At 35.5% G+C, this 12,386-nt stretch overlaps 1 protein-coding gene across 3 annotated transcripts in view; it reads left to right on the top strand.

Annotated features, from left to right (window-relative positions):
• The window catches only part of synr (BH3-only protein sayonara), a 207,424-nt gene that overhangs the window by 82,550 nt on the left and 112,488 nt on the right, over positions 1-12,386 (top strand). For 2 of the 3 annotated variants that reach the window (XM_081735556.1, XM_081735554.1), the window contains exon 3: positions 12,153-12,323. In XM_081735556.1, the coding sequence (XP_081591682.1) occupies positions 12,153-12,323 (171 nt within the window). The remainder of the gene's footprint in view (positions 1-12,152; positions 12,324-12,386) is intronic. The other variant, XM_081735555.1, reaches the window with a different exon arrangement.

Raw genomic sequence — 12,386 nt, 5'->3', positions numbered from 1 at the left:
CCTGTGCCTCCCGTAGATTCACTCCTGCCCTGTTATCTGGAATTCAATGAAATTCAACTGACCATTTATAAAGTAGCTGAACATCAAAAAGAATAGTTATGACGTTAATATTCAAAAGTTTACAGTTAAATTTCTGAGGGTTGTTATATTTGGAGTGGATATTCAAATGTAATGTTCTTTGTACTGGAGCTACCCAGGGACAATGAAGATTACACTAGAGTTAAGTTTGCAAAAGTCACTAGCAAAAAATTGTACTATAAGTCTATCATCTATAAATGACTCAGAATCTGGAAGCTGAAAAACCACAACTAATTCTGCTCATACTAGTAGAACCACGAACACTTACAGGATATGCTTGCTCTGTGTGTATTAACTATACTCCGAAAAATGAGAACCCGTGGGTAACAGAACTCATTCCATTGGCTAGAAGTAAAAACTGTGAGAAAAAGCTAATAAACATGCTGTTAATCAGTCTCATCGAATCGCTTGTGAAAATCAATATCTTTGTGAAAAGTATCAACTGTGGAGGAACTAATAAACATACAGACTAATACTCAAAAGTACGAAGAATGGTACAATGGTAAAGGACCTATTCCGACTGCCTTACTTTTTTGTTCTTTCAGAAATTCCCCATACTATAAATGCCGACCACTCGTAACTGTTGCAGCACAGATGGGAAACAAGTTTTTTTTGTTTTTTTTTTTTATCGTCCGTAGTGTCCTCTCCAAAGAACGCTCATCATTTTTCTGCAGAATCAATCACACACATCTTAGAGTGCTTTGGTGGTGGAACTGTCACTTCCATTCAGAGAGACAGTTTCAAAAACTTCGGGGATTTGCGCTAATGGCAGACGAATGCACTGACGTTACTAGGAGAGCAATTTTATGTGTTCACCACATCCTGGACACTTCTATTGTGGAGACATCCGTGTATACTGCAACCCTTACGCTTTGGCAAGACCGAAGATATAACGAAAGTTATTGAAAAGGAAATCCAAGATATTGGTTTGTCGCCGAGAAATTTAGTTGCATATCATTTGATGGCGCTATTAAGCTCAGTGGCAAATATAAGGGTGTGCAAGCTCTCTTGCAGCGCGAATCCTCCAAAACGATATTCGTTCCCTGCAGAGCTCACTTGCTACAATTTGTTTTGCATAGAGCTTCTGAATCTTCGCCGGTAATCAAGAAAGAAAGAAATGCAATGAATGACTTATTTTCATTGTTTCACAAACAATTCACCGCTACCTGTTTATCCCTCGAGCAGAAATAGCGAAGGCACAGACTACGCTAGTTTGGCTGGAGATTGCTAATACTGTTCAAGAAACCTTCTACTGTGTGTTTTGACTCTGTTCCCAAAGCTAATGAAGCCACTAGCAAGATTCAGTAGGGCTCTTTAAAGTACCTCGAATAACATTTGTAAAGCACGTCGTTCGTAACTGCAGTTGTATCGGAGGTCTGTTCTTACAATATGGAAGAAATTATTGCTGCATCGAAAGCAATAATGGCCTTTGCAGGAGAAGCCAGTGTTACTTTTTGTGGTGATATTTCGAAACAAGATATGATTAATGTTGGGAAATGTTACAAAGGAGCAATAGTACAAAATGTTAGAGACAGGTTTAATGACTACTTTCAGGCTCTGACGTCAATTCCAAAGACAAAGAGAAAGAGAAAAATCCAGATTTTAAGAAGCTTTCAATAGTATTGGACATATCTCTGGAAGATATTTCGTTTGAGTAGACGATTCTACGGCGATTGCCAGGAGATCTTTCGTGTACGCAGTTTCTGATAATCAGAAGAAATCGATGCTTCCATTATTATTCTCCGTAGTGAAATTGATCCTACTCTTCCTGTTGATCCCAGCTTCTGTGGAAAGATCGTTTTCCACGATAAACGGAATTTTGTGTTCCTGAGAGTGCTCGACTTTCCGCTGATCATGTAAACGCACTGATGAAAGTCTCGATCGAGGGCCGGAAGATACCCAACATAAGGGAACAGGATGACGAGGATGTTCGATAATTCAACAACTTCATATCAGTCATATAAGGGTGGTTGAAGAAGTGAAGAAGAAACTTTTTGTAGTCATTAATTTATGACATAAGCTCGCTGCATGTTCGTAGGTCTAATTCTTAAAGTCAGAACTGGAGAAGAGGCCATGTAAGAAATCCTCAACGCGCCTAGCGTAATACCTCTTAGGTGCTGTAGGAAACTCAAATTACAAACTGCTAAAGTACTGATGAACTTAAATTTAATTGTTATTCCATCCATCTATACATATAGGCTATGGCAGAGTTTGGCCGCTTAGCCTTTGCCGTTTCCTACTTTATTTATTTTTCAACCCTTTGGCATGAACACATATTCCCGCGATAGCTTGGCACGGTTTTTATTACTAAAGTTTATGTATCCTCTAAAATCCTTGTTATGGGTATACTGTATATAATTTGGTTTGCATTGTTATCCGTACAAACACTCCTCAGCAAAAAATGAACACCCTCAGACTGAAAATCCTGTTGTGATTTCACTTAAGAGCCCACACTGGCCATGACAAACTGCTGAATCCATTATCAATAATTTGGTTATTGTAATTTAAAACAAAGACTGAAATTCACTCAGAATAGAGATGCAAGGGCTCGGGAAAAAAACCGGCTTTTTTTAAAAAAAAAACTCGGTTTTTTCTGCTTCGCTTTTTTGCTTGGGAAATTTTGGGCTTTTTTCAAAATTCTGCTTTAAATTGATAAACCAGATTTTGTTTCGCTTCTCTATAACACAAAAAGTCATTTAATTGGTGGTTAATGTCAATAATAATATAAAACCTCGAAAATAAACCATGAATTTCGAAAAGATATTTCAAACAGTTTTACTTCTCAACATATTTACATTATGAATTCCAAAGGATTAACCAATGTATATAATAAGAATTTTTTAACATCCTACATACAAAAGTAAGCAGGTTTGGCAAGAACCGTGGTTGTTTTTGAAAATACCAAAACCTCGTTTTTTGGGGGAGTTTAAACTAGTTTTTTTTGGTTTAAACCAGGCTTTTTTGGGTTTAGATATTTTGCTTTATGTATTTATATTACATATTGACAGAAATAAGTTTGTTTCGCCTTGGTGTTATTATGCAACAATGGAGTTATGCTGGAAGAGGTCACATAAGCTTAAAGAAGTCCGGTCAGTAAATTTCTTAAATTGGGAAATTCCCGCCCTAGCCATCGGAAAAATCCCGTCATTACTCTAAATGTAAAACAATAACAGAAAAATCCTGTTATTGCTTTGCATGTAAAATTTAAAGGTCAACATATCATAATCAGTACGCTAAAACTGAGGTATTAAATTACAAATTTAGTACGTACATATCATTGAAAGTCTAATCTAAGCTAATCTTGGAAGCTACGTAGGTAATCGATAAATTTTGCCAATTTCTATCAATATATTCAAGTTACCTTGGCTTCTTTATAAAACAACAGGCATTCAGGCATGCAGAAATATACAATTTCGTTTCGTTTCGTATATTCAGGCTTAACATCCTTACGTAATACCGAGGTTATCAAGAAGAAGACTTTCGCTTAAAGTGACATCCGAACCGCTACTTTGTTTACGCATGAAAAAAAGGTTGTGGTTCGACCGAGAATTTAACATGGGACACCTTGATTAAAAGGTGAAAAGGAAATAAAACTAATGCAGATGGTTTGATGTGGGGAAACGTCACCATGAAGTTCACACGATTCGCATTTTTCGTTCTTTTTATTTTTTTTGGTTTTTAAACCAGTTGTTTATTTAAAAAAAAAAGAAAAAAATAGCTGGTGTAAACCAGCCAACCCTAAAAGTAAATACCTAATTTTTAAAAAAATACATAAAGAACTAGAAAATTCTATGTATTATTTTTCAAAATATTCCATACCCTCTTTTTGGAACAAAATAAAATTAAAATAAAACATAAGAAAAATACTTAGATTTATATGATACACTTAAAGGCTGCACATCTAGAGCTTTTGGTTTTGTATATTCTTGAAATTCTACAGTTTTATATAACCGCCATCACGGTTTACTCAGTCCTCAAGTTTTCTGAATTATTAACAAGAGGGATTCAACATATGAAGGGTATGAGGCAAGAACATGGTAACCCACAATTTTAGTATTTTAAGAAATTAGAGAATTTCTGCTGCACAATCCATTTTGAAAGTCGGAAAGCTAATTTTTCACATAAGGCTATACATGAAGGATTAAACGAAGTGGTATGCGTTGCTGTCTATCTGGTGCTGCATAACTCAGCAATTGAAAATTTGTTAGTTATCATGTTCTTGGCTCACACCCTTCATATCATTATGGAACTCTCCTCACCCCACCACCACAAAAAAAAAAAAAGAACTACGGAATATGTTTAACTTAAGATAAATACAACTGCATAACAAACATGACTGAGTGGAGATTTTGCGATTCTATCGGGAAGTCCGGGATTCAACTCACCATTCGACCATTCTGACAAAGTTTTTCTTCATTCCATATGTGAAGTAGAAATAGTGCGTGTACTGTGAGTTGGCCGATTTTCTTTCTTATTGTTTTTAAATCGTTATTATTACTAATTACCAGCAGTGACGGTTTTGCGAAGGTTAGGGGGCGGTCTTTCGGACTGAAGCCTGTTTCCCAAAATTACTTAATGTCTAAAACAAACGAAATATCTATTAGTCATGTCTTTACTTATAAACTTTAAGCTCCCGTCAAATAAAAATTACGAATGTTTAGAAAAACTAAACATTAGTAAGAAAAAACCTCCCAAAATACTTTTCTAAATCCGCCACTGATTCTCAGTATAAAATGATCTTCAATGAGGTTGTATCCAGAAGAGTATCGCTAAATATATAAACGAAACGAAATATTAGTTATGCCTCTACTCATAAACTTCAAGCTCCTCCGAAATAAAATTAGGACATTTTAGAAAACGAAACAATCAGAGAAATCCCTCCCAAAGTACTTTTCTAAATCCGCTACTGATTATTTGTATAAATTAGTATTCAAGGTTGTATCCGGAAAATTATTGCTAAATCGTTGCACAGCTACAGTATAACAGAAATGTGGAAGTACGGTTTGACGGATATATTGAAAAACGTACGCTTTGACGGATATATAGAAAAACGTAAGTTTAACTTTTGCGCTAGAAGCTAGAGTACTAAGCTCTTAGAAATGAAACACGGATGACAAACTGAAATGATCCCGAGAAGAAAAAAAAAAATGTCGATAACTCAAAAGTTAAAATAAAGTTAAATAGCCTCTAAAATTGTCCTCAAATACTACATTCTTCACGTTAGCTTCAATTCGTAAAACATGTGCTCCATCCATCTTGCTGGTGAATTTTAGAGCGAAATATGGCATTTAGGTCATGGAATTCTTATCTAACTATAGAATATACTGTAAGAAAGCTATTTAGATAGAAAAATCATGAAAATGAAAAAAGCCAAAATTTCCAAAATTCTCGTTTTTTTCCCAAAAAAGCCGGCTTTTTATGTGAAGAAAACCATCGATTCAAAAAAAGCCGGCTTTTTTGCATCTCTAACTCAGAATATAAAAGAGAATGGGCAACAGTAACAAGTAGAAATAAAATACAGTAAGGATAGTTCGTGTAGAATTCAAAACATTTGCATCAAAAGCCAATCTTGAAACAATATTTTTAAGAATACCACAGTTGGCTACCTTATTAACAATACCAGATTCCCCAATCGTCGGTGAAAGTGATTGTGCTCTTACAATTGTTAGTTGTGGCATTTTTCAAAATCCCTATTTTTCACTCTCTCTCGTGAAGGTGATAGGAATACGCGCACATGAATTTGTGAGATCTCGCACTACGGTAATACTACAGAAACAATCCGGTAATGAAGAAAACATTAAATATGTTTTAGAAACTTTACACAACTGACAGCGATAATTTATATGCTACTTTACGGTATATTACTTAATATCGGTACTTTGAAAACATCATTATGCACTGTGCCATGAGCATAACAGATAGCCTTGAACAGACAATTACTTAACGGGTAAAGCCGCGTTAAAACAAACATTTATCTCAGGCCCGTACAGAGCACTAAGTCAGAGAGACGAGGTCATGTCTTGGGGAGCTGAATGAGTTCCCTGCTCATGCATTCCAACAAACAACGAAAAGTTTCACAGGGGCTAAAGGGCTTGCAAGGGGTCTCGGCTTCCCTGGCCACTCCTAGCTGCGGGTCTGTCGTGCAGAAAACAACTGTAGTTATTGAATGTTTCCTCATTACTCTGTGTAGTGTGACTTTCACGAACTATATTGCTTATCCCGCAGGCGTGATCTCTCCTACTTTGTGACTACACGAAGCTGTCCTATTTGGGTAGGGAATAATGAACCCGCATAGTTTGGGTGGAGGTTTCCTGATCAGAGATAAACTACCTATCATTTTTTGAGTATTTGATACTACAATCTTCCTATGAATGTATACCAAATGTTTCTTATTATAGAAAAACGAACTACCTTTCTCCATTCATGGAAAACGTGGAAAATATTTATTATGGAACAGTTTCTATCGACACATGACTTTACCTTACGACTCTATTTTCAAAGTTGTCAGTTCTTTGTTCGTGCAACTCGCCACACCCTTTCCTTCCCTCTGATAACCCACGAAAATTCACTATCTCTCCTGACTTAACCTTATGTTTGAAGTTACATTACATTACTTTTGGAGTGTACCCGCGTAGCGTAGTCGCTAACGCTTTCGTCTATGGTGCGAGCAGCCCCGGGTTCGATTCTTGGTGGGATCGATCGATCGAAAAGATGTAATAGATTTTTCAGGCCAGTCATTCCCGGATAGAGTGCTTGCCGAAAGATATCATCCCTGATACGTGACGGGCTTAAGGCCATAAATGCCGGAAATGTCTAGAAATATGTATAAATAAATAAATATTGCTTTTGGCAGACGGTTCCGGAAAAATAGATTAGGATACAGAAGTGTGTTAAAGCGGTTTTGCATTGGAAGTAATATTGTAAGAGTTAACGAGGTTACATATTAGATTTTTCATATACATCAATTTTGTAATTATTAAGTTTCACCTTGGGATGATTTTTTCCCCTCAAACCTTTAATAAATAGAAATGTATAACTTTGCTTAATATACAAAACTTGAAACACGAAAACACTTCTCACAGAGCTGTTGTCAATCGATCCGTCAAAGTAATCGTCTCAACACCTCGCAGTAAACAGTCTCATGATAAGCAAAAAGAGACAACATTATCCTTGAAAATCACCTATAAGAGCTTATGGTAAGAATCAATAGAGAATGAACTGAGGAGATTGATCTAGACTAGAACAGCCAGCAATTCGATGAAACGATTGATCCAGGTCAAAACGTCTAACCACACAGAAGCCATCTGATCAGAGAGAAAACAGAATGGTGTCAACTCTACGTTTTACAAGGCACCAAAGCGGAACGACCTAAAATATTCATAAGAGAGTAGCCAGTAGCAAATGGGACGTTTTGTGTCACAAAAGATGGAGTTATTTACCACAGTTATACATGTGTATGTAATCTAGCTTTTTAAAAAATATTATTGTTGTTTCTATGCGCTGAACAAGTGGAAGATAAATGGCACAAATCAGTTTGTGTAATTACATATAAACGTATTTTTACGTATAAAGTCCAATATAATGTAAATACTTGCAACTCTAACTGCAGCCGATAAGAGGAAAAGCATGATCCAACTAAGATTGTCAAATTTATCCGCGCTGAAATACGAGTGTATCGAGAAACTTCTTAAAAATATATAGTTACTTTTGCACTAGGAAAAGGATGAAAGTAAGAATAACTGTTGGAGTTAAAAAAGAAAAAAAGAAATAGATGTCACCATTGTTCGAAGAGTTTACTGAGATTTTCATTCATCTGTGACCTATTTGAGCATTTAAGTGAATTTTGTGGTGCAACTTTGTTGACAGCAAGGAGAAAGCAATCTTTAAAATAAGGTCAACTACTATAAAAATGTTTAAAAAGAAGCTACATATCGTTCCAACCTTCCGAAATGAAATTTATATTCAATTGTACTAGACCTACAATGCCTTTGTAAAATAGATCCACATTCAGTAGATTCTATTGATCAATATTCATCACGGAAACGAGAGGAAATAATCACTGGAGTTTATTACGAAATAAAATGTACAGCAAGAGCGGTGGACATTTACCGAGCCCATCAAGAAATTTAGCTCGCAAGCTACAGCAGCCTTATCACCTAAAACTTGGGAAGGAAAAACAACTTCAGCCGTTTTCTATAGTATCTTTGTGTGACTACTACTGTTCAGCATGTTAGTGCATCATAGTTCAATCATTAAGCATAATTTTAAAATAAAAATTTATACAAGCAAGGAAGTTTGTAGGAACATTCTATATAGCTCTCTGATTCAAAAATGGAAGTTGTTCTTAAGCCGCCATTAAGGAAAATGGCTGAACTCCAAACGATTTTGAAACAAGTTGCTGGTTTGACTTTAAATGGACATAGCAGGTACACACTAATTTGTCGATTGATACAAATTCTCTCTCTTTGAAGTAACAATAAAGTATTCTTCGTACAATGTATAGCTGTTACTTGTAATGTCTAGTAAAGAGAAATAATGGCGGGAAAGTTTTAAGATTTAACGTCCAAAATGTCATTTTTCTCGAGTTTTATGGTTATAATGCAGCAACACTGCATGGAAATCAAACAGAAAAAAATGTAAAATAACACTAATACATATTAAAAGATATTCGATGGAAGTTACACATTATTCCAACAAAAACAAAGGGAATAATAATTTCCAGTAACTATTGTTCTAATATGAACTGCTTAAATAAATCTACAAAAACGTTTCGAAAATTATTTTCACCATTCCACTTTAGATAAAATAAGTGTTATACATCCTACGAATCACAATAAAACAGGCATTGAATTGGTATACGGTTATTGTTTATAGTATTTGATATGGGGTAGTAATTGAGGGAATTTTCTGTTTCACTCTAAAACTTCCCACTTTTAAATTATTGTTGTAGAAAGGCAAAATTGCATGGAAACAGAATCAAAAGTTTGTAAATATGCACTAATAGATGTCAAACATAATTTAATTTTGGAAGAAAACGTAAATGGTGATGAAGAAGGCTTCAGGCCACTTTTAGACTTCCAAATTATGCCATGCACAAGTGTCGAAAGTCATAGTACGACTTTGTCCGTCCGTTTGTTAACAGGTATTAGAGCAAAAACGGAAAGAGGCATCTAGATACAGTTTCTTGCATTCGATTCAACGACTCAAAAATAGGTTCCATCTCCTCCGTTAATTCCCTATTCAAACCGGAAGTAGTTCAAATTAGCCATTTCCTGTTTCAACACTTACTGGCATAAAACAAAAATAGCAAGCGGTTTTCTGCAATCGATTCATTATCTCAAGAGAGCATATCGTCACAATGCGCAACACTCTACCGAAAGCAAAAATGGTTGAAATTTATTACTCCTCTCGGTTTCAATACTGATTTCCGTAGAGCAAAATTGTAAGAAATATCGATGTGTTTTATTGCAAATGACTCAGCTTCGCAAGAATGGTTCTGCCTTCTCCATTAACCCTCTATTCAATCCGGATGTGGTTCGAATTAACGATTTCCAGTTTCAACATTTATAGCCATAGATAGAATATGGTAATATATAACGACATGCGGTTTTCTGCAATAGATTCAAATTGCCAAGAGCACATTCCGTCACAACTTGCAACATGCAACCGAAAACGGAAGTTGTTGAAATTTACAATTACTTCCAATTTCAGCAACAATGAGCGCACTTCCTAAACACATTGTACTGAATCGTTTATTACTAGATTCAAATTGTGTGCAGCACAGTGGACTTAACTAGGTTGGACATCTCTAATCTTTTTCTCTACACTGTATCTTTTTCTATCCTTGTTTCGGACAGTTTCCAACTGACAGTCTCGTTGTTCTAAGACTTGCTCAGTAAGAGGTGCAATAACACTCGCCGAACAACCCTGTTCTTCAAGAAACAGAGAAATGGTATTTTTTAAAAATCATCTGGGGTATTGAAGCTGTTATAGATTACAGAAACAGTAAGCAGACGTAGATCCAATCCAATAGAGATTATATAGACTATTATCTGTCTTGATATACAAATGTACACTGAGTAAAATAAAATATATAGTAAAATATAAAATATATCGGTACTATAAGAATAGGTTGGGGCTGCCCTAGCTCAGTCGGTAACACGGCTGACTTAAACGCAAGAGAAACGGTTCAAATCCAGGTCAAAGGTTAAGGATAAGTTACTGATAGAAAATTCTCATGAACATATGTAATCGTAACATTAAGTGTATACTTTAAACAACTTACATGATGCACAATGATTGCAAGAGGTTTAGATTATATTATCAACACGTTACTGAAAGAAAATACCACATTCATACAAATTAAAATGAAAAAATCTTCATATAAGCAAATGATTTTAATTATATTGTAGAAAGAATTGTGCAAGGATTTTGTTGTGAACATAAACTACAAAATGATAAGTGTGTTATTTGGTTGCCTGTGCACAAACACATTTGAAACAGTTATTTTTAGAGGTTAGAAAGTTTAACTTCCATCTCAATATTTTAATTACTTATTATTTTTTGATAATGGCAAGTGAGGAATATTTATTTTGTTTCTATCAAACTAAAAATCTTGGGAGTGCGCCGCACCCACAAGAATATTCGTGTTGCTGCTGGAGCTCCGGTGCACCGATGTAGTCGGCGCGCATGCTTTACAGTGAATAAAATAGCATTAAAGCAATTAATACCTCCCTTTTATTAGTGCCTAACAGTTACTACTAAATCACTTTCACGAAAATTTAGCGGAAAGATATCGCATTCCACTGCATTTTTTCCTTTTTTATTCACTAAACTTTTTACTCCAACAATAAGTTATTTATGTTAAACAATAATCCATAGCCTAAAACAAATTTTGGCTTTTACACCCTGGAATAGTCTTAGGAATGAGTGCCATTAATTTAATTGGTCTGTACAATTTATATCTTCTCACACATTATATTGAAAAAATAAATATAAAACTGTACATGTCCTTGAGCAAGTATTTATGTTAGCGACAAGTGCTGATAGCGAAAACTGGATATGTTCATAACATGGATTGAACAATAAGAAAACAGGACAAGCTCGGGACAGTAATACTCCCGGAAGTAGGAACTAAATACACGATTCTGATTGGTTGGCATTATTCGTTTCTTGCCACGTTGCATACATATAGCAGAAATCAAACACTTCCTGCTGTTGGTCCTCATAGTGGAGCGTGCTAGCGTCCCGTGCTAGTAACGGAAATCGCTTTTGGCATGGCTTCAAACCCGGCCCAACGAAAGTTTTTCTTTAATTTTCATTACACATTTTTCATTAAAATAAGATGAAAATAATACTCAAAAAAGCGATTTACTTACTTTTGTGCAGATAAGGAGTAGCAGTAGGAGGAGGAGGAACGACTTAGAAGCCCCGCAGGGTTTGTTTTGTTCCACCTTGACCCCCATGACATACATTTTCTGACCTACTTCAAACAGTTGGCTGGGGTAGCTCATAAAACAACTGGCTAGGGTAGCGCGTGAAAAAAAAAACGTACTTCCGGGAGTATTACTCTCCCGAGCGGGTCGTAAGAGAACATCTATTTTCTTTACCACGGAGAATAGCATCATTTTGTACTTTTAAAAAATCGTATGATAGTAGAAGGCACCTGAATTAGGTAAAAAATTGTCGCCTACATGGTAACAGGGCTTAAGGGGCATAATTGACTTATTCCCTTACCTTACGTGTAGTTTCGCTAACCAGAGTAAAACATATTTTAGTATATTCAATCATTTTCCTGTAAATGAGGTCCTTCATGAACGAAAGACCTTTATTCTACAGGATAAAATGTCTCCTCTACTACCAAACAAACAGAAACATCTTCCGTTACGCTTATTCGTTGATTTACCGATAGTATGTGATCCTCTGAAAACGTCAATATTTATTTGTGTACGTTTTTTTTAAATTAACTTTTTATTTATTGCCAAGATGTAATGGTAGTTATACTCACTTATAATAACTTTTATATGTGTCATAGTTATGTTAAATTGTAGTTAAAATGATCATTTGTTTTGCAGCAGAATGACATGCTAAGAGAGAAGCAACCGCCACTTTTCCAAAACGAATACTTGATAAGCAACAGTCAGACAATGGTGAGCAACCATTTAGAAAGAGCAGGGCTTAGAGCAACGCCAAAAGCAACGCCAGAACATGAGAATCTAGGGACAACAATGCGCTTTGATGGTCAGGTAAGTGGATTCTACGTACAATCTTTTTTACTGTGCTGATGTGGTTATACTTCCTCTCTTGAT

The sequence above is a fragment of the Thermobia domestica genome, chromosome 13, assembly GCF_964235325.1.
Source record: "Thermobia domestica chromosome 13, izTheDome1.hap1.1, whole genome shotgun sequence".
NCBI classification, from domain to species: Eukaryota; Metazoa; Arthropoda; class Insecta; order Zygentoma; family Lepismatidae; genus Thermobia; species Thermobia domestica.
Note: the sequence above shows the minus strand (reverse complement) of the source record. Positions and strands in the feature narration are given on the sequence as shown.